The sequence below is a fragment of the Pristis pectinata genome, chromosome 2, assembly GCF_009764475.1.
Source record: "Pristis pectinata isolate sPriPec2 chromosome 2, sPriPec2.1.pri, whole genome shotgun sequence".
Taxonomy (NCBI): domain Eukaryota; kingdom Metazoa; phylum Chordata; class Chondrichthyes; order Rhinopristiformes; family Pristidae; genus Pristis; species Pristis pectinata.
Window position 1 is genome coordinate 108,129,427 of NC_067406.1, and position 22,076 is coordinate 108,151,502.

The following is a 22,076-nucleotide window of genomic DNA, read 5'->3' on the forward strand; positions in this document are numbered from 1 at the left end:
AACAATCCTGTAATGATAAAGGGCGCTGACATAGGTAGTGGGCAGGTAAGGCTGGTCAGGTAACCTCACCTGCAATCATCACTTGTTCGGCTTGGATGACTAGTGATATCCTAACTAGACCTCCACACTCAGGAGTGCAGCAATATAATCCATTCAGCATCAGGGCCTTGAGCAGCACAGTGAGGAAGCCCTGCTTCAAAAAATATATCTGACACCCTTTACCACAAACCAAAGTTAGAAGCAGGGACTTCACTAAATGTAAAAGCTGTGACTGATTTTTAATCATTTCTAATGATTTCTAATTGTCTCTGGCATTTGGAGATGTTTTAAAATGATTAAGATCAATGCAATTAAAATATTTTAAAAAGTAAAACAATAAAATTAAGTAAAACTAACTAAAGTGCATAAAATGCCTATCAATTTAAATACTAAAGCAAAACAAAGTATTTTTAACAAATGAACTGCTTTCCACCTTGCTTCCTAAACCTTTGCTCTGCAGTTCCAAATGATATAATCTGACCTGGCTTGAGATCTGTGATACAATCTTCCAAGATTTTGTTGGGGAATCCCATTAAAACCGGGCTCTGCCACAGGATGTCATGGAGAGTACAGTAGTAGAACAAATTCACAGATTTGGTCATCCTAATATGCCAGTATGGACCTCGGTGTTTTACAGTGCATGTGTGTAAGAATAGGACTACTGTAGCTGAATGCAGCGCGTGGCTGGAAGGAAAACGCAGAGACCGGCGGCTGGACTGGAGCACACTTTACTGACTGAAGCAAAGCGCACGTGCTTGCTAAAGCAACCAAGAGCCTCTCCGGCGGATGTGATGTGCGGTCCCCGCTGGAAGGCCCGCCCTGCGGTTAGTCCACGTTGCAGTTAGTTCGCGTCACGCTCCCGCACATGTGCCCGTGGCCGCCGATGGCGGTTCGAGTCCTGCAGGTCCGGGTCGCTACACCCCCCCCCCCCCGAGAATCGCCCATCGGGGGCGTGGGATCCCCAGTCTATGTGTCCACCTTGGGTGGCCTGCCCCGCTGGCGCGGTGAGGGCACCTTCACGGGCTGTCCGATGTCCAAATGCGCCGGTTTGAGGCGGTCCACTGTGAAGGTCTCTTGGCGGCCCCCCACCTCCATGACACATGTAGATCACCATGAAGGGTCCTTCGTACGGCCTCTGCAGAGGGGACTTGTGCATGCCCCTGCAAATGAAAACGTACTCACAGTCCCTGAGATCCCTAGGAACAAAAGTCGGTGTAGTGCCATGTCTGGAGGTTGGAACCAGAGCCAGGCTCCCCACCTTGTCCTGCAGCTTCATCAGCACTTCCGCCGGAGTCTCTGCTGGACCTTGGACCTCTGGCACGAACTCGCCCGGTACCGTCAGGGGGTGCCGTAAACCAGCTCCGCCGAGGAAGTGCCCAGGTCCTCCTTGGGGACCATGCAGATGCCCAGTAGAACCCAGGGAAGTTCATCTGCCCAGTTGGGCCCTCTGAGGCACGCCATCAGGGCTGACTTGAGGTGCCTGTGGAAACGCTCGACCAAACCATTGGCCTGTGGGTGGTACGCCGTGGTGTGGTGTAAATAGGTGCCCAGGAGCTGTGCTAGTGCTGTCCACAACCCTGACGTGAACTGTGCCCCTCTGTCGGAGGTGATGTCCACTGGAAGTCCGAACCTGGTGATCCAGTTTGCGATGAGCGTCCTGGCGCAGGACTCCATGGATGTGTCCGCTAGCGGCACGGCTTCTGGCCATCTGGTGAACCTGTCGACCATGGTGAAGATATACCTGGAGCTCCGGGAGACGGGCAGGGGGCCGATGATGTCCACGTGGCTGTGCTGAAACCTGCCCAGCGTCGGTTGGAACTGTTGGAGGGGAGCCTTCACGTGCCGCTGGACTTTGGCGGTCTGGCAGTGTATGCAGGTCCTGGCCCAGTATCCCACCTGCTTGCGCAGGCCTCGCCAGATGAATTTATCTGAGACCAAGTTGATGGACGCCCGGATGGATGGGTGGGCCAGGCTGTGTAGCATGTCGAATACCCGCCGCCTCCATGCTGTTGGTACCACGGGCCGAGGTCTGCCAGTCGACGTGTCGCACAGGAGCCGAACCGCTGTAGGGCTGACAGGGACGTCCTCCAGCTGGAGTCCCGAAACGGCGGTGTGATAGGCCGGGATCTCGGTGTCTGCTTGTTGTGCCTGCGCCAGCGCCGTGTAGTCGACCCCTGGGGCTGAGGTGGTCACTGAGTGGATGTGGGGACGAGACAGCGTGTCGGCGACCACGTTGTTCTTCCCCGCGATGTGGCGGATGTCGGTGGCAAACTCCGAGATAAACAAGAGGTGCCTCTGCTGCCGAACCGACCATGGGTCCGATACCTTTGCGAGGGTGAAGGTGAGGGGTTTGCGGTCCGTATACGCGGTGAAATCCCGTCCTTCAAGGAAATACCAGAAGTCCCGGATGGTTAGGTAGAGCGCTAGCAACTCCCTGTCGAAAGCGCTGTACTTCACCTCCGGCGGTCGCAGGTGTTGGCTGAAAAAGGTGAGCGGTCGCCACTGGCCCTCGACGAGCTGCTCCAGGACTCCACCGACCGCCGTGTTGGAAGCGTCGACTGTGAGCGCCGTGGGTACATCGACTCTCGGGTGTACTAGGAGGACCTCCTTCGCCAACACCTCTTTGGTCTGCTCGAAGGCTTCTGTGGACTCCGCGTCCCATTCCACCTCCTTGGCCTTGCCAGCCATCAGACCGAACAGGGGTTTCATGATGCGCGCCACCGCCGGCATGAACCGGTAGTAGAAGTTCACCATCCCCACGAACTCTTGCAGGCCCTTGACTGTGCTGGGTTTGGGAAACTGGCGATGGCCTGAACTTTGTCCGGCAGAGGGGCGGCTTCATGCCGGTTGACCCAGTGGCCCAAGAAGTCGATTTCTGGCAGCCCGAACTGGCACTTTGCCGGGTTGATTGCCAGTCCGTGGTCGCTCAGGCTCTGGCAGAACTGGCGCAGATGTGCCACGTGTTCCTTCCGTGACTTGCTGGCCACCAGGATGTCGTCTAGGTAGATGAAAACGAAATCAGGCCTCGCCCAACCGAGTCCATTAGCCTCTGGAAAGTCTGTGCGGCGTTCTTGAGGCCGAAGGGCATCCTTAGGAATTTGAACAGCCCGAAAGGGGTGATGAGGGCTGTCTTGGGCACGTCGTCGGGGTGCACGGGGATCTGATGATAACCTTGGACCAGGTCGATTTTTGAAAAGATGGCCACCCCGTGGAGGTTGGCTGTGAAGTCCTGGATGTGGGGCACTGGGTATCTGTCGGTGCTTGTGGCATCGTTAAGTCTCCTGTAGTCCCCGCAGGGCCTCCAACCTCTGCGGACTTGGGCACCATGTGCAGCAGCGATGCCCAAGGACTGTCCGAGCGGCGGATGATCCCCATCTCCTCCATTTTCCGGAACTCCTCCTTGGCAAGGCGAAGCTTGTCGGGTGGCAGCCTACGGGCCCGGGCATGCAGCGGTGGTCCTTGTGTGGGAATGTGGTGCTGTACGCTGTGCCTGGGGCTGGTAGTAGAGAGCTGTGGGGTGATGATGGAGGGGAAATCCGCCAGCACCCTGGCGAACTTGTCACCTGAGAGCGTGACGGAGTCCAGGTGATGGGCTGGGAACTGGGCTTCCCCGAGCTTGAAGGTTTGGAATGTCTCGGCATGGACCAAACGCTGGCCTTTCAGGTCGACCAGAAGGCGGTTAGCCCGTAGGAAATCCGCCCCTAGTAATGGCCGTGACACTGCTACTACCGTGAAGGTCCAGGTAAAACAGCTGGGGCCGAAATGCAGCGGGATGGTACGCGAGCCGTATGTCCGGATGGTGGTGTCGTTCACGGTGGTGAGGTTGGGGCCTGGGGCCGCGGTACGGGTGTCCATGTTTGAGGGGGGAAGGATGCTGATCTCAGCCCCGGTGTCCACCAGGAAATGTCGCCCAGAGTGTCGGTCCCAGAGGAACAGGAGGCTGTCGCGATGGCCAGCTGTCGCGACGGCCAGCCATCGAAGCCACTACTGACGGCCGGCCCCAGTGTTTCCCAGGAAGGCACATGGTGGACGGCAGCGGCGCGCATTTGATCCCCACCTCTGATGGTAAAAACACCATTGGTCCGAACCCTCGTCTTTGTCCCCCGTGAGTCTCGGCGGTTTCGGTTGTGGGGTCTTGGCCTTAGGCTGCGCGGTCATGGTTAGGCAGATGGAAGCTGCTCCCCGCTGCTTACTCTGCCACAAAATGTCCGCCCTGGCAGTGAGGCTGCGCGGGTCGCTGAAATCTTCACCCGTGAGGAGGAGGCGAATGTCCTCTGCCAGTTGTTTGAGGAACAGCTGCTTGAAAAGGAGGCATGGTTTATGGCCGTCCATGACCGCCAGCATGTTGTCCATCAGCTCAGACGGCTTGCGGTCGCCCAAGCAGTCCATGTGCAGGAGCTGCGCGGCTCGTTCGTGGCAGGAGAGTCCGAAAGTGCAGAGGAGGAGTGCCTTGATTTTAATGTACCTGTCCTCTGTAGGTGGATGGTGCAGGAAGTCAATGATCCGCGCTGCCATGTCCTGGTCGAGCACGCTGACCATGTAGTAGTACCGCATGGTGTCGGCTGTAATGCCTCTGATGCTGAATTGGGCCTCAGCCTGCTTGAGCCAAACATGGCGCTGAGCAGCCCAGAAAGTCGGGAGCTTGAGCGAGACTGCGTTGTGCGAGTCGTTGGGATTCATGTCTCGGGTTCCAGATGCCGCCTGGGAGCGTCGGGGTCACCAAACGTAACCGAACGTAGCGCGTGGCCGGAAAGAAAACGCAGAGACCGGCGGCTGGACTGGAGCACACTTTACTGACTGAAACAAAGCGCGCACGCTCGCTAAAGTAACCGAGAGCCTCTCTGGCGGACGTGACGTGCGGTCCCTGCCGGAAGGACCGCCCCGCGGTTAGTCCACGTCGCAGTTAGTTCGCGTCGCGCTCCTGTGCATGCGCCCGCGGCCACCAATGGTGGTTTGAGTCCTGTGGGTCCGGGCCGCTACACTACTACAGATTCAATCGCTGAAGATCAGCAGTTCAGGTTGGAACTGAGGTAGCCCTCACCACCCGGGACATGCCCTCTTCACATTACTACCATCAGGGAGGAGGTACAGGAGCCTGAAGACCCTCACTCATGTTTCAGGAACAGCTTATTTCCCTCCGCCATCAGATTTCTGAATGGTCCATGAACACTATCTCATTATTCCTCTTTTCCACTATTTATTTATTTTTGTAACTTTGGTAGTTTCTATGCCTTTATGTCTTGCACTGTACTACTGCCACAAAACAACAAATTTCACAACATATGTCAGTGATAATAAACCTGATTCTGATCCTGATACAGCACAATCTGGTCCAAAGCATTGTGTTACCTAATTCTGCTGCAAAAATACTGTGCAATAACAATACATACTATAACCCAAGGAAACAATATATGCAAGTGATGGGAAACCTAATCTATGACCAATTTAAGTCACTTACTATCAACCTCAATTTAACAACCCCTATCTCAGACAATGAGTTTAATTCACCTAACATTGAGGATTAAGAATAACAATTTATTTCCATAACTTGTGACCTATAAGATCAGATATCTTTATTGGTCACTTGTACATTGAAACACACAGTGAAATGTATCTTTTGTGTAGAGTGTTCTGGAGGCAGCCTGCAAGTGTCACCACACTTCCGGCGCCAAAATAGCATGCCCACAACTTCCTGACCTGTACATCTTTGGAATGTGGGAGGAAACCCACACACACCGTGAAAATGTACAAACTCCTTATAGACAGTGGCCGGAATTGAACCCGGGTCGCTGGCGCTGTAAAGCGTTACGTTAACCACACTACCGTGCCCGCCCTAAACATTGGAATCGCAAGGAAGAGACAGTTCCAGCAATTCGTCTCTGAATGGGTAAAAATCTGCAGGAGAGATTCTGAAACTGCCATCCTGAAGAAATGGGCATATTTCTACTGGACTTCACCAAAAATATATACCAGGATTGCAATAAACCCACGTCTGTTGTTCCTGGTGCAAGCCAGTTAACCTTGGACAGCTTGTTCATTTACCTAATTGCTCCATGCCACTGGCACTAACTGCACTGTTCATGGGCTGTGCATCTCAGCAGAGGGCCAATAACTTGAGTGCCAATCACAACTTAAAGCTAGCCTAGAAGGCATGTGCACTCAGCCTGCAGAAACGCTGGCAGGTATTCTACAACGTATGTTGTCCTGGGTTAAATTGCAGAGTGGTACAGCAGAGGAGAGAGCAAGCTCTGCAGTTCTTGGGTGGTATATTGAAGATCTGGGGAACAGGGTCCAGGATGCTTGTATTTGCAGGAATCAGGTATCCTCTCAACTCAAACTGCAAACGATAGCTATAGAACCTAATATCAGGAATCAAGCTACTATTTCAAGCTTACTCGAGGCATACTCATATTTTGCACTTCACTTGGTGCTGGAAGTTGAAAATGACTTCTGATAAATATCAGGAGATCTTGACAGCATGTGAAAATTTCACCAACACTTTACCAACATTTATTCTAGCAATTCTTTCTGGACTTCAACTAAATTATATAAGTGGTGTGCTCTTCTACCTTATTGAACACCTCATTAGCTTTTATAGATACTGAATCCCTTCTCTTCTGCAGGTAGAGGGATATCTTTCCCTCTCTGGACCTCCTCCATTATGGTCTCCGCAAACCTGTGTGGCTTCTCTGAGTCCACGACACATATCCTCCTCCATGTGCGGGTCAGTGCAAGAATTCAGCATGACTGAGTGTGTGGAGTCCACTAAGGCAGTTCCACTGCCTTAAAAATATCTCATCTCCACTTTAGCGCTAAAACTGCAGATGTCTCTTAGTAACTTCAACCAAGTTTAAATTGTGACAATCAGTAGTTTGGACTATAATTGTGCATTAAATCCAGATATTCAATAAGACATGTTTTAGGGTCACACCGCCTATTTTGTACTTTCACAATTTCAGCAAAAAAAACTCCGCCCAGTTTTGTTTGGATCAAATGGCCTCTGGTATCTGGTTAAATACTTCCAGGACAAAGGAAACTAATTGTTTGAATCCATTAAAAGAACCATAAAAGTTTGGCTAGTATACTGAAGGATAGGATACACAACTTGGTCTGAAGGTCAGCAATTTTCTTTTGATATTCATGGAGTAATATGATTATTTTTCACCAGACTGTGTCTTGGGAAAGTATGCATTGATTTTTTCCCCACAGAAAATGCAATGTCTTAAAGCAATGCATGCTCTATCATTGTTAGATGAAACTTCAGATTATAAATGACTTTTGCAACAGCTATTTTCTATTAAAAAGAGAGAAGTATCATGTTTAGAAAGCCCTGGTAACTGTTATATTATTGTCAAGATAGTGGGGAATTCTAGATATGCAATAAATAAAGTATCATAACAATAACAAAATAGAATTGTATCCCTTTAATCTGAAACTATATAGCCCATGGTAAAGTATCTAATTTCCACTAATTTATATTGAAAAACTACAACTAAATGTGGAGTTATCAAAACTTCACAGTGACCTGGTTTCATTTACAAACAGCCGATATATGATTTTTAAAGTTATTCTCCAAATTTATAAGTTACCACAGTTAAGCTCAGTACCATCCAGGTTAAAGCAACTCAGTTGATTGAAACTGATTCTACCTCCCTAAACATTCATCCTTCCACCACAAGCACACGTTGGCTGTCGTGTGCACTGTCTACAAAATACACTGCAGTTACTCATCCAGGGTATTCCAAAAGCACCTCCAAACCCACAACATCTATCACCACAGAAGGTAAGGGCACCAGATGCATGGGAAGAATACCACCTTCAGGATTTCCTCCAAGTCACACACCATCCTGACTTGGACATACATTGTCATACCTTTATTCTTGCTCTGTCAAAATCCTTGAACTCTCTATTTGCAGCGTTGTGAGAGTACTTTCATCAGGAAGGCTGCAGCAGTTCAAGAACCTTCTCACAAGCAATTGGGAATGGGCACTAAATGCTGGCTTCACCAGCACACATGGATTCCCCCCGAAAAAGGAATAACTAACAAAAAAAAAATCCCACCTCTCTTCAAATAGTTAATGCCCCTGCTATTGATTTCTTTAGTAAAAATACCCAATTAAATTTACTCCTTTCCTGTGATGGTTCCTAGGGAGCAGGGACGACAGGGTTTCAGCATCATTAGCAAGAAAGTGATGAGTGATCCTTGTTAGGACTTCATCCCATTGTTTGGATTCATTAATGATGTCCACCCATAATTGTGCTGAACCATTATTGTTCAAAATTATTTCCAGCAAGATATTTTGAAATTATTTCCAGCAAGATATTTTGAAAGTGGCAAAAGGTTCCTGGAGAACAATTTCCTGGCCAACTGTCTGCTTGTCCATGGTATTAGCAGAACATTGGCCTCACCAATGTTTGTTTGATTTAAGCTAAGAGTTCAATATCTAATGCCCCTTTTTGGTGGCCAATCTCTTAGCACAGGATGGAGAATTTGAAGTGAAAATAGTTCAAAATAGGGGGACAGCAAAGATTTTGAACAAAATCTGGGAGGACTAGTTTCATGGAATGTCTGAGTTTAATGAGATGTTTCTCCATGTTGCTGAAATGCACATAGAATTCTGGGCAGTTATATATAGATTTTCTTTGCAAATAGGAAATGTGGATGTGAGTGATGCTGTTCACAGCCTAGAATACACATTTGCATCACCATAGTTTTGTCTTCAGATCGTGCCCAAAGACTGTGTGGTACCATTAAACTTCCTTTCAACATGTTTTATCTGCAAATGGATCTCATTTATACATGATGGGCTTTGGGGTAGGACTATGGGGAAAGAGTATAATAATTTCAAAAGAAGATGAGAGTTACAAAGATTATTCATTTCTGCATAATACATGAGAAGAAAGTTGTTCCTGCTTGTTTAATTAAACCATTTTAATTATAGAGGAATCAGTAAATCTAAAAGCAGAGATGTATGCAGTGGAAAGCAGTAGCACATATATTGTTAAGATATAAACAGATATAAAAGCACTTACACTGAATTAATTAGAGAGGGTAGATGAGTGAAAGCCACCTTTGAAGCTTGGATATAAAATTAAATTTAAGGAGTACTAATAGAAACGGGATTTAACTACATGATTAGTTTGTATTTCATTCCGTGCTTGGCAAATTTATAAAATAGACACACATCAAGCCATCGGAGTCAAGCAAGGAACAAATTCAAAAACAGTGAAATTACTTAATGTGGCTGATGGATATGTTATCCTGGTAAACAAAATGTAAAATGTAGAATTAAACAGTGATTCTAATAACCAAATAAACATATTGTAATATCAATATTGAAATCTGTCCTTGAATGGGCTTACAGCATGATGTGGTAACATACGCTGTAAGAACTCTCTATCCAACTCCACCATGGGAGTACCTTTGCTACAAGGACTAAAGAGGTTCCAGAAGGCACCTCAACTTCTCAAGGGCAATTTGTATCTGGACAAATTTTTACTTCTTGTACATATTCTCTGTTTCTTTCTAGCTAGTCAATCTTAGCTGGTAATCATATTACATTGTAATTTTATTTGTACCTTCTCATTCTTGAGGTAAAACTTTCATTTTATTACCAACTAATAGAGTACGTATTTGCAGTGCAAAGTTTATCTGATTATATGTGACTGTACAAAATTAATAATAAGTTATCTATTGTTCCATTTCTAAATTTAAAAAGAAAATACTGAAAAGGAATAAATGTGCCTTGGACAGTAGAATATTGGCAATAACAAACTGACAGCCTGTTTTATGCTCTGCCATATTTCCAAGGCAGATGTGAGGAATACTGAAGGCAATGTTCAAAGACACATCAGGCATGCCTTAAAATGAGGCAGCAACCTGCAGAATCTGCAAGACAGAATTACATGCTTGCCAAACAATATCCAAAAGTCCTAAATGATTCCACAACCAATAGCTCAGAGCAATAACTCTGCATTCCTGCCATACCTAATTGTGAATGGTGGTGGAAAATTAAAAAGTGAATGGGAAGAAATAGTGCGAAGATCATCTCCACTTTCAAGGGTCTGACTAAAGACAAGGCTTAAGATGTTACAACCATGCTCAGCCAGAGGTCTCTGGCTTCCTCATGAGGTCCCACCATTCACAGAAACTAGTCTCTAGCCAATTCAATTCACTCCATGGGATATTAAAAAATGCTTGGGATACAGCAAAAGACATGGGAATAGATAACATTGTGGCTATAGCACTGAAAACTTGCATTGCAGAACAACCTGTGACTCTAGCCAAGCTGTTCCAATACAATTACATCACTGGAATCCATCAGATAATGATCTGATAGGTCCTTTTCACAAAAAGCAGAGCAAATCCAATTGTGTTAATTACTATTCAATCAGTCTGCACTCGATCATCAGTAAAATGACGGGAGATGTCATTGTTAAGGCAGTTGAATGGCATTTACTCTCCAATAATCTGCTCAACCATATACAGTTTTAGTTCCACTAGGACCATTGGGCTTCATATCTCATCAGTCCTGGCTAATATAGACCAAAGAGCTGAATTTCAGAGGTGAGTTGAGAGTGCCTGCCCTTAATATCAAAGCAATGTTTGACTGAATGTGGCATCAAGAAGCCCTGATCAAATTGAAGCCAGTGGGCAGGGTTGGAGTCATACTTTGTGCAGGGGAAGGTGCTGCAGTGAACCATCTACAAAACACATTACATTTACTTGCCTCAGCTATACTGACAGCACCTCTCAAACTTGTGACCTCCACCACCAAGTAGGGCAAGGACAGCAGACACGTAAATTCACTGCAAGTTTCCCTCTGAGTCACACATCACCTTAACTTGGAAATGTATCACCATTGCTGCTCACTGCCAGCTTCTGAAGGACAATTAGAGAGAGGCAATAAATGTTGGCCTTTCTGGCAACTATCACATCCCTAAAATTAAATTAAAAATTACAGATCAGGCTGTCGATTCGTTATTGTAATTTTAATTTTTGCTTTTGCCCATATAAATTTCCACCCTGCATATTTGGGAACAAAAGAATAGGAGTAGGTTATTCTGCTCCTCAATCTGTTTCTTTATTTCAGTGAAATCCTGATTGTTCTGAATCCTATCTCCATCCACTCACTTTTGATTCATATTCCTTAACATCATTGACTGGCAAATATCTAGCCAAGCTGATGTTTACTCCTTTTTCTGGAGAAAGTTGCACCCTTCGACCAAAATACACAAGGATTTATTCTTAACTGCTCTTGAAAGGCCTGGCTTTGATCTTAAGACTTTTTCTCCTTGCTCATGACTCTCATCAATGAAACTAGGTTCTTTCTTTCCACTTGACCATCCCTTTACAAATTCACAGCAGTTCAATTAAAATCACCTCTAACCTTCAATTGTGCGGGAATACAAATCTAGTTTAAGTGTGCTTCTTTGCAGTCTAAACCCCTAAGGAGCTGGTGGTTTTTCTCTTTCAAGACAATATCTTCCCTTTAAGAAGTGATTCCCAGAAATATACAATGTAGTCCAATTTGATCTAACCAGGTCTTTACTTGGACGTTGCTATATTTTGTTCCCTTTATATCCCAGTCCTCCATTTCATTCACCTTTAAGAATATTTTTGCATTTGATTCCTACATTTCTCTGTAGATCTACAAATCTGATTGCTCTTTGCATTTTTTGCACCATTTATAAAACATCCCAGAATGAATGACCTCAACTTGATTACTATGATGTTGTTCTGCCACAAGTTTGCCAAGTTACTTAATTTCTCAATGACTATTATACTCCCACACACCCTACTTACTTTCTCATCAATATTAGTGTCACCAGCAAATTTTAAAATATGTCTAGAGGGAAAGGTCAAACAAGTGGAATCAAATAGATTGCTCTTTGAAAAACTTGATACTGTTGCAATAGGTCTGGCAGAATGATATGTTTCTGTGACACTGCTATGTCTGTTCATAAATGGGAGGTGTGTGTGTGTTTTTCTGTGCATGTTTCTGTGTGTGTGTGTGTGTGTGTGTGTGTGCGCGCGCACACGCACACGTCTTTGTGTGTGTGTGAGTGACAAAGAGAGAGAGGAAGAGAAAGAGAGAGAGACAGAGAGAGACAGAGAGAGGATGAATGGAATCTAACATGATGTCTAGCCCTGACTTGGTCCCAAATACCTGGTGGCAAATTTAAACAAACTGACCATTTTATGAAGTAAGCTAATTTACAGTACTGTAATATGTATGTCAACCACTCTACAGCTTGCCCCCCCCCCCCCAACCCACTAAAGGACAATACACTTTCCTTCTTTCCTTTAGCAGGCAACCAACTTGTGATTATACTGCCCCACAGAAGAAAATATAGGCACGCTCAAATGTCCACCTTCCTTTGGTATTACTTACACAGGAGTGAAACCCAATCTTGTACGGGGGTAACTGTTCTGCTGTAATTATGGGATTGGAAGAGGTGTGAGGGTTGATACATCATCTGGTGAATACTGAGAATAATTGTCCATGCAAATTGTACAAGCTTTCTGATGCTAACTACAGGAAACGTAATTGATAATGGCCTGATTGGATTAATAGAAAATCTGGGATCATCTGAAAATTGGATGCACCTTTATAACTCTCTATATAATTATATTTAAAGATAGAAAAAGAAACATAGCAAACAATGGCAAAGAAAATACATGGCATTAGGTAGAGAAAAGAAGATAAATAAAGTTTATATCGAGAGCCAAAGAGCCAAAAAGGTGAACATTACCTTTAGAAAAGAGAATCAGATTCAACTATTCCCTTTCTGAGCATTCAAAGTTTAAGACAATAAATCACATAATTAACAGGGGTGACTAGGAATATTAAAAAAAGCTCAGAATGACTGGTAAGATTCATGGTCCAAATCAAGAAATTTCTTGCCATTACTTGGTACTCATGGTGAGGTTGACAGTGGTTTCTGTTTCCACAAGGCTAATGATAGGATGTTTGAAATCAAAGTAGTTGATAATTCACTGAATGACGAATTATAACTTCATGTATGTCTTCGTCACCACAAAATGTTGGAGAATTTTTTTCGCACTATTATTTTTTCAACAATTCCTGGCCCAATCTGTGTATTTTGTTTCTTAAGTGTTTATATCCCTACCAAAAAAATCATTAATTTTCTCCATTAGTTCATGTTAAGTCTGGGTTTGCTTTGCAGTTCATCAGTCATTTGAAAGTACTTGTCCACGTCTGGCTGCATTAATGAACATTGATGATTTTATTTGGTTAAAAGCTCATTAGGCATTGCAGAAGCATTAAAATATCATTATTGCATGGGTAAAGGTTACTAATTGTTCATTACTATTAACAAAAAATGCATCATTATTAACTTGCTAATTTTAAAACCACACCTCCCCTTCAAGTTAAAATGAAATTAGGTACTAGGTATTTCAAGTAAAGAAGAAAATTGTCCTAAATGGAGCAATCCATAAGAGAAAAGTAACTCCACTTTGACAATGCAAGTTCAGAATCTAATCTTTTGAGCATTATATCACTGTAAGGCACAAATAGATAAAATCTTTGAAAGTATCCAAGAATTACTCAAAAGTTGCTACAATGCCACACATCTCAGTAATGCCTGCCTGTTTTTGATCACCAAAACCTTAGGTTAGGGATAAACATTGAACATGTATGCAGATTACATGTGAATGTAGTTGCAATACAATTGGGGAAACCTTCCACTGAGATCTACACAGATCTGCTGGAAGATGTGTGCAGACTGTAACACAATCTACCACTCAGCAGTATGGCAGCCATGAAACTTGTGTGCTGTCCCGCAAGATTTAGAGACAGGGACCAGGAACTTCAACAGATTTCCCAGCTCTCAAGCTCTCAAGATTTCCCAGCTCTCAAGCTGGGAAATCCACATATTGAACTAGTGCTAGGTTACCCTTCTGATTGGAAAGAAAAGCTTTGAAGTCCTTTCCCACCAAAATCATGTTCAGTTTTGCGTTGGATAGTGGGACAGTATCCCAATCTGGGTATTGAACACAAAAAGCCAAATAATACTGAGAAGAATTCCTCAATGTTCCAAAATGGCACAATAAAAACAAATCTCACAAGTACTCACAGAATTTTGCAGTAGCCTATGGTGTTAGATATCACCTGCAAAATCCTGAAGTATTTTTCATTAGAGAAGGCTGACCAGCAGATCTGATGTGAAAGTGTTACATTGAATTTCTTCATTACATACAATGAGTAAGGATCATTGGCATTCACCTGCGAGACTTGAAATGTGCTTTGTTACAATTGTGCAAGTTGCTTTTAGTTGGAAGCTCTTGTCATACCTCAAATAATAACTAAGTTAGGGTTTATTATCTGTGGACATAGATGGAATAAAGGTTTTGGTAGGCTGAAATTTCCAGGCTTAGAAATTCAAGTGTTCTTTTTTAGCAGGGAGAAGGCATTGGGTGTATCCCCTGTGCTTGAATAGTAAAGTTCAAGGCAATCCAAAATTAGCCCTTGCAACAAAAACCCTTTGGTGAAGGGGACATGAGGCTTCTCATGTCTGCTGCTTTCACAGAAGCCCTTGGTACCTGAGAGAAAGAGGTCAAGTGTTGGGATCATTGACTGAGGGTTACAGATTCAGGGTTCATGAGAAATGGCTGATGGTCAGAATTTACGTGTTAAGAGTGGGGACCGGTGATTGGGAAAGATGACAAAGAATTGCAATTTGGTCTGGGTTTGGGAGAAGGAGGTTTAGAAGCATTTCTAAAAGGGGGCCAGGCTGTGTGGTGTTGATGTATGAGGTTGGAAGGAATATACTGCTTGCAGCTCCACATTCTGACCAGTAGATGTGAAATAATTACCAGCAATGTTACAAAGAGTTTCAAGGTCTGGATTTACTGAGTATTGGCCTACTCAGCACAAATAAGACTTGCAGCAGAGCTGATAAACAGATACCAAGCCTTACTTGCATAGGTAAAGGCCTTATCATCACTTCAGCTGTGGAGCTTGGTCTTTTTTCCAAACAGCAGGAAGACCACCATTTCAAAACCTTAGTAGGTTAAATGGAGACAGGAAAATGGATGCTGGAGTGGAGGGTGCAGGGGAACAATCTTACTGTCAAATATGGAGGAATGTTACAGATTGCTAAATTTCACAACAACCACTGGTTTCACAAGGAGAATTTCACAGGAACAAAGCTTAATATGGTATGGAATAATCTGCACCTTAGAGTGAACAGAGAAGGACAATTCAAATAGAGGCAAGAAATATGATATTTTATAAATGCAAACTCTCCACTCGATTCCATTCCCATATGTATAGATTATAAATTAAAACTAGAAAGAAATGCAAAATGTATTAATGATCCTGATGAAAGATTATCAATTTGAAATATTAATTCTGTTTCTCTCTTCACAGAGGCGACAAGACCTACTGAAGAATTTCAGCATATGCTGTTTTATTACAGTTTTCTAACATCTGCAGTTCTTGCTTTTGCATTAATGGTTCAGATTGACTACCTAAAGTGCATTGACTCTACACAATGAACAGCTGTATTTCTGAAAATGCAATACTTCGCAAACACTAGAGTGTTACTCATTTTCTCAAATCACACTGTTCCATTCACAGAAGCGATATTTTGGGCTTGAATGGCATTGACTTTGGTATTGTAATTGCAAAGAGATTCTGTGGCTAAGCAGATACAGGAGTTAGCATATACAGTCACAGTAACCAACAAGGCAAGCTCCACAGCAAGTTGCTAAGTCATTACATGTTAAGTTGGGGTATGATTTCTTGAAAGTTTATCACATTCTGCTCAATTTGCACTCAGGATATTTTTTCTTAGTCTGTCTACTGAAACTTGAAACACTGGAGATTCTCAACTGCTGGAAAATAAAAAGCCAGAAATCTAATGATACCTCACTGAATTATAAGGAAGAACCCGAGGTGCTAAAAGGATGATTGGCCTCAACTTCTACGTCTGTGGTTTATTACAGAATAAAGGTGTAACATCAGCTAATTCGGCTTCCAAAGATGAATCAAGGTACACATTAATTTCCTTTCCAGCTAAATAAAGCAACAATGCAATTTAGCTGCATGGTTAAAAATTCCAGTCTGAAGCCATTCCTGATGTCAGTAAGTGATCAGGGTTGTGTTTCAATGACTTGACATGTGAGTGTGGCAAGTTGTATGTTTCATTGACAAGGTACTGTACTGAAGTTTGGATAAGCAGTAAATTAGTATAGATTGAAAGGCAACATGTTGTGGCATGAAATCATAAGCACTCTAATCGGCACCCATATTGCTGAGAAATCTTACTTTACCAGGTCAAGCACTTGCTAGGTGACACTCAAGCACTGTACACAGCATTTAGCCCGAAGGCCACCACCTGCCAGTCATGGTGCAGTTTCAAGTTCCACACAAAGGTAATCAGTGAGCTATCTACCTCCCACAACTCTTTATCACTTTGATGCTCAGGTTTGAGGAACTTCTTCATCCCCTTCCTACACAGTCTGCTTGTGCTTCCATTTTGAGTTTTCTATTTATTCATTTTCATCCACCACTTCTTCTTTTTGAAGTGCTTTCAAAATTGTTTTTAAACCTTTAAAATGCCTTTAACTTTCCTTACCTCAATGTGAGCCGCTTAGCATCAAATGTCTGTATCTCTTTAATTTTAGACTACAGCTCTGAGGGCTGCAGTTGTAACATTTTGTGACTTTTTTCATCTCACTGGCACTCAGACAGCTTGAGTGAGTCATAACTGAATTCGTAACCAATGTTGTAGCATTCAACAAGGATAGTGTGTGATTTGGCTAAAATGCTGAATTGGCCTTGTGATATTACCCCAGAGCACAAAAATGTAGAATTGTTATTGTCACTACTGTAACCAGCTGAAAGGTGTTAATTGAAAGGTGTTAACTGAGCTTTCTGATCCTTGTTGATTGCAATTACATTTTGTACTTAATGTGGATAAAGGCAAAAGTACTGTTAATGGTTCAAGCAAATGCACACTCTCTGGTAAATGTGGAATAAAGATGTTTCTAATGCAATGAAACTTCATGAATGTGGAACTATGGCTAAACAATGCATCCTAGTTATGAAACTAGCATTCAGTGACACTAATCCAGATTATTTTAGACTTACGGAATGCTCTGTAGAATTCCTCCTGTGTTAGATGCTTGTCATTATTGTAGTCATCATATTTCAGCAGATCAAATAATGAGCACTGAGAGAGATCCTTTCCAAGCCTATCCTGTTTAATTACCTGGCAAAAGAAAAATACTGGACTTATTACTGATCATCTTGTGAAGCCTAAACTTTATACATATTTACACTGAAGTGAATTTGCAACAACTTTTCATATAAAAATCAGCAGAAGGAATGCAAAACTATTGCAATATTCAATAGGCAAAAGAGAAAGGGACATTAAGAACGCCTAACAAATATCATTTAAAGAAGCGTCAGCACAACAAACATACATTAGCTCTTCAACCTGTCAGTCTGGTGCAGCGATATCTGTATGACTTACTGATAGGCAATAACTTGCCTGTAGCGCTACACATTACTTCCATGTTTTAAAATGTTCGCATTATATATAGGCCACATATAGTGGTTAGCGTAACGCTTTACAGCGCCAACGACCCAGGTTCAAATCCGGCCACTGTCTGTGAGGAGTTTGTACGTTCTCCCCATATCTGCATGGGTTTCCTCTGGGTGCTCTGGTTTTCTCCCACATTCCAAAGACATACAGGTTAGGAAGTTGTGGGCACGCTACGTTGGCGCTGGAAGCATGGCGACACTTGCGGGCTGCCCCCAGAACACTACGCAAAAAGACATATTTCACTGTGTGTTTCGAATGTACATGTGACTGATAAAGATATCTTATCTTATATCTTATGTCTTTTTACTGGTCTTATTTTGTTGGATCTGCACATTTTTGTTGGCAGATCTTTCACACCCCTTCTATCACTTTCAGATGTTATTACCTTCTGTTACTTTCCTTTCTCGAAAGCTGGTAAAGCCATAACTACATTACCAGAAAACATCCAACAGATACCATTTGACTGAAATGCCTTCATACTTGTGATAAACATTGCAAGATATATCGGGCTGAAACATATATATTTATGGTGGGATGGTTACTGGAGAACTACCAGCAATGTCCTCCTCACAGGTCAGTTCAATGACAGTGCATATAAATGTGAAAGTCAGGGATGAACTGGAGGTCAGATGTCAGTGCACCTATCCTCCAGCTCCACCACTGGATTCACCATTGTCCATGGGTGAAGCACGATCATCCTGGATTGTGGGAAGCTGCGTACACTTCACATGTCACCCATCAGTTTTACATCAAGTCTGACTAGAGTTCATTTGATTGGGTCCACTGACCTCGATTAAAAAGGTAAACACAGGTAAATTTAATTTTGTTTACCTTTATGTATTTAGTTAATTTTTACTTATTCAAGTAATTTTTAAGTGAATGTTTTTTTTTACATTTTTGCTATTTTTTACATGTGTTTTTATCAATTTGAACTAGTGTTAAATACATTTCATTTAACGGTAATGAACTATCGATTAGTCTTCAGAGCATTTTGGGTTTGAAGCCTCAGCATACAGTATATCACCTGAAGCCAGCCCAACCACTGCTCACGGCTTACCCTGTTTCCTAGGACAGCCTTAAGTTCAATTGGAACTGCAGTCACAAATGGTAAGTGCAGCTGCATGAAAACATCTACGAAATCCATACAATTTAAACAAAAATATAAAGGTCCAGAAATTTCCTGACAGCCACCTACACTCTCAGCTTCCCTATCCTTTAATGCCTCCCTTATCTTCCGCCAATCTCCCAGTGAGAACTTCCTTGGAGAAGACATCCTAATATTCATCTTTAAGACCCTATGCTCCAAATATAAGCATCAACGTCTATCGGCTCGAACAAACCTACCTCAAAAAAAGCTGCAGCAAATATTGCCTAAGACACATGATCCATCTTAACCAACCATCAGATATGAATATTTGTGCATGTCGCTCAGAAACTTACAGAAACTTCCAACATTATGTATTTTTTAAAGAAATATATATCTTATTAGGCCCTGGGGAGTTATCCACTTTAAAGCCCACTAATAAATTTAATACCTCCTCCTTTTTAATTGCCTGGAATTTCCCCTTCTGAATTCTCTAATTACATTATCCTTCTCCAGAATGAAGGGGAGAGAGGCACAGCAATGAAGGTGAAAGGTTGTGAATTGGTAATTGTGGAGGCTCGGTAGGTGTCATGAGCTGGAGTGGATGGAGAGGATGGTGTCCATGACCAGTCTGGGGGGGGGGGGTGCTCAGGAGAGAGCTGATAAGGATATTGTTTGAAGAGGTTTCAGCAGATTCCTTGTGCTGGACTGCTTGGGAAGTGCTTATGCATTGTCCCCTTTAGCAGACATTGAAGTGGACCTTGCAAACACTGTGAACACATGAGTGTCCTTCACTGTTGATGGATCCTAAAGGGATGGAGCAAAATCCAAGTAGTACGACGGCATGGGTCCATGCTCCATTGCGTGTTAGCACACTCAGAGTTAGCATGCTCAGATGCTCAGAGCAGTATGAGGAAAATTGCAGACTTTGCACAGCTGGCAGTAGGGTCTTGATTTTCCTTTATGGATGATTTTTTTTCAGTAAAACTGAATCATGTGGCATGTATCATCCAATTTCAAGACCTGTTACAATCTTCATTTGACTGTAGCAGTTTAAGGTCTGAAAAATGTAATGGAAATGTATTTCCAATAGGATTTTTTTTGGAATAAATTTTGGATTTTGATAAAGCATAGTGCTGGGTAGAAATTTAAATCATTGGGAAGAAATTACAGGAGTAGAAAAAATGTACAAAGAGAACTACATTACTTATTCAAAGCGTACAGCTGATAATGAGTTTCAACCCCACGGTTTGTTGGAACGTTTGTGCAAATAAATTTTATATGATGAATGAATAAAAGTAATAGTTGTCTGAATTTGCATCTTTGAGTTTTTCTCTAAAGCCACTGTTAGTAATATGGTTTTCCGACTTCACGTCTTGTTAATTATCTAAAACCATTGCTAAGTATATGTGCACAATAGGTATTAGCAACCCAACACTGTTTGCCTCAGGAAATCAGACTCACTGGTTTCATATATTTAAAAAGAAAAGAAAATGGAAATAAACATTATGAAAACCATCATCAACATAATATTTTAACTTAAGTTGACAAGATTTTCACTTTAAACTTAAATTATTTTCAAAATCAGAAGAAAACTATCAATAAAAGATTGTTTTAAGGCAGCAGAATAGAAAGATCAGACAGTTGATTTCAAAGGACAAATTCAAGTAAGCCAAGTGAAGATAGTGAGCGTCTGAAGCATAACCAACATAGATCAGAGAATTTGAAAGTGCTTCAGCTCCTCAGCATTTTCATTAAGTTCAGTCTTGCATTCAATCCTGTGGAATTTTTTTTACATATAGATCAGAGCAAAGAAATTGTGTAAAGTTCTTCACAGAACACTTCCTTGCTAATAGCATTCTGAAAGATAATCTCTCTTAATAGAAGTACATTTCATGGTTGGAGGTTAGAAGTTAACAAGAGAACTATTATAGACATGATAAGGGATAACATGTGGGTAAACTGAGGCTTGTTAACAGCCTGATTTAATAAAGTCTGCTAAAAGCATAGCTTATTTCTCACCTGCGCTTTGAAGCTCAGGTGATCATACCCAAAAGGCAGTGCACATCATATAAAGAATATTAAGTTGCGTGGTGAAAGGTCATAAAGTCAAAGATAGTACTTCAATGGAAATCAACAGAACCTAAATTCAAAAATAACGTTCAGTTCACAAAGATTATCAAATTGCACGTTTAGTGCATGCAACAGAAGGTGAGTTTTTAAACCTGCTATGTTCTGTAGGTGTCTGACACATTCCCACTGTAAATTATGCCTGATTAACAGAAGCCCTAAAGTAAACTAGGATCTGAAGGCATGAACTTTAATGACTAGAATCCAAAGAGGCTCAGCCTACCTTCAACAAGGTCACCCATATCAGAATCGGCATGGCTGGGGGATGCGGACTTCTGGACTAGGGTGATTTCTTGGCCTCTCAGACAGTTGAATGAATAGTTAGAGGGAAACTTCCCAACAGTGGAGTAGGTTGGAAAACCATATTATGCTTCAAGGAATGAGGTGGGGGCAGGGATAGAGATTTAAAATTTTAAGCAATGGCTAGAAGAAGAATGTGAGGAAAAAAATCTTCTTTTACACAGAGTGTACTATGATTTGGAATTCACTGCTCAAAGCACTGATGGAAATAGAATCAGTCAGTGCTTTTGAAAGGGTATTGCATAGGCACTTGAGAGAGAATAATTTGCAGGGCTATTGGGAAAGAGCAGAGCAATAAATTGAACAGGATTGCATGACCAGGGAAACAGGCCATTTGGCCCAACCAGACCATGCTGGATTTATGCTCAACTCAGGTTTCCACCCATCTTTCCTCAGCTAGACCTAGCAGCATATTCCTCTATTCTCTTCCTCATTTGCTTGCCCAGCCTCCCTTTAAGGTGGCTTGGAGTGTTGATGTCTATAGCATCAGACGCGAGGCTGGTGGCAGTTAATTGCCCTGTCTCCCTCTGGTGCCACTCCTGTTTTGAAAGGATTGGCTTCTTGTGAAGTTCTGTAAAAACCTGCATTTAAGAGATTTATCAGCTATAGTCTATGATGTCTAGAGAACATTAACATAATCTCCACTGATCTTGTGTTGGTATAAATGAACCTTAATCTTGCAATAACTCTTGTTTGCACTTGCATTAATTGTCCTTGTTCAGTAATAATCTAAATATTTTCAGAGCTGACTGAACACCAGCTTTGACTGCCAACTGATATTGATATGTGCGTGGTAATAACATTAACTTTTGATATATGCGGGTCAAAATGATTGACGGATGGCAATTACAGTCCCCACAATGTGTAACGTGATTAGCCTTCCACAAGTATTGGATCAGGCACCCTCCTTTAAAGTCACTGAGAAAGAATAGACAGAGAGAAG

The 22,076-nt window shown here is 42.7% G+C and overlaps 1 protein-coding gene across 3 annotated transcripts in view; it reads right to left on the bottom strand.

Moving 5' to 3' along the window:
• Window positions 1–22,076, bottom strand: part of fstl5 (follistatin-like 5) — a 576,645-nt gene that overhangs the window by 234,457 nt on the left and 320,112 nt on the right. For all 3 annotated transcript variants that reach the window (XM_052010319.1, XM_052010317.1, XM_052010320.1), the window contains exon 6: window positions 17,163–17,283. In XM_052010319.1, coding sequence (XP_051866279.1) covers window positions 17,163–17,283 — 121 coding nt within the window. The remainder of the gene's footprint in view (window positions 1–17,162; window positions 17,284–22,076) is intronic.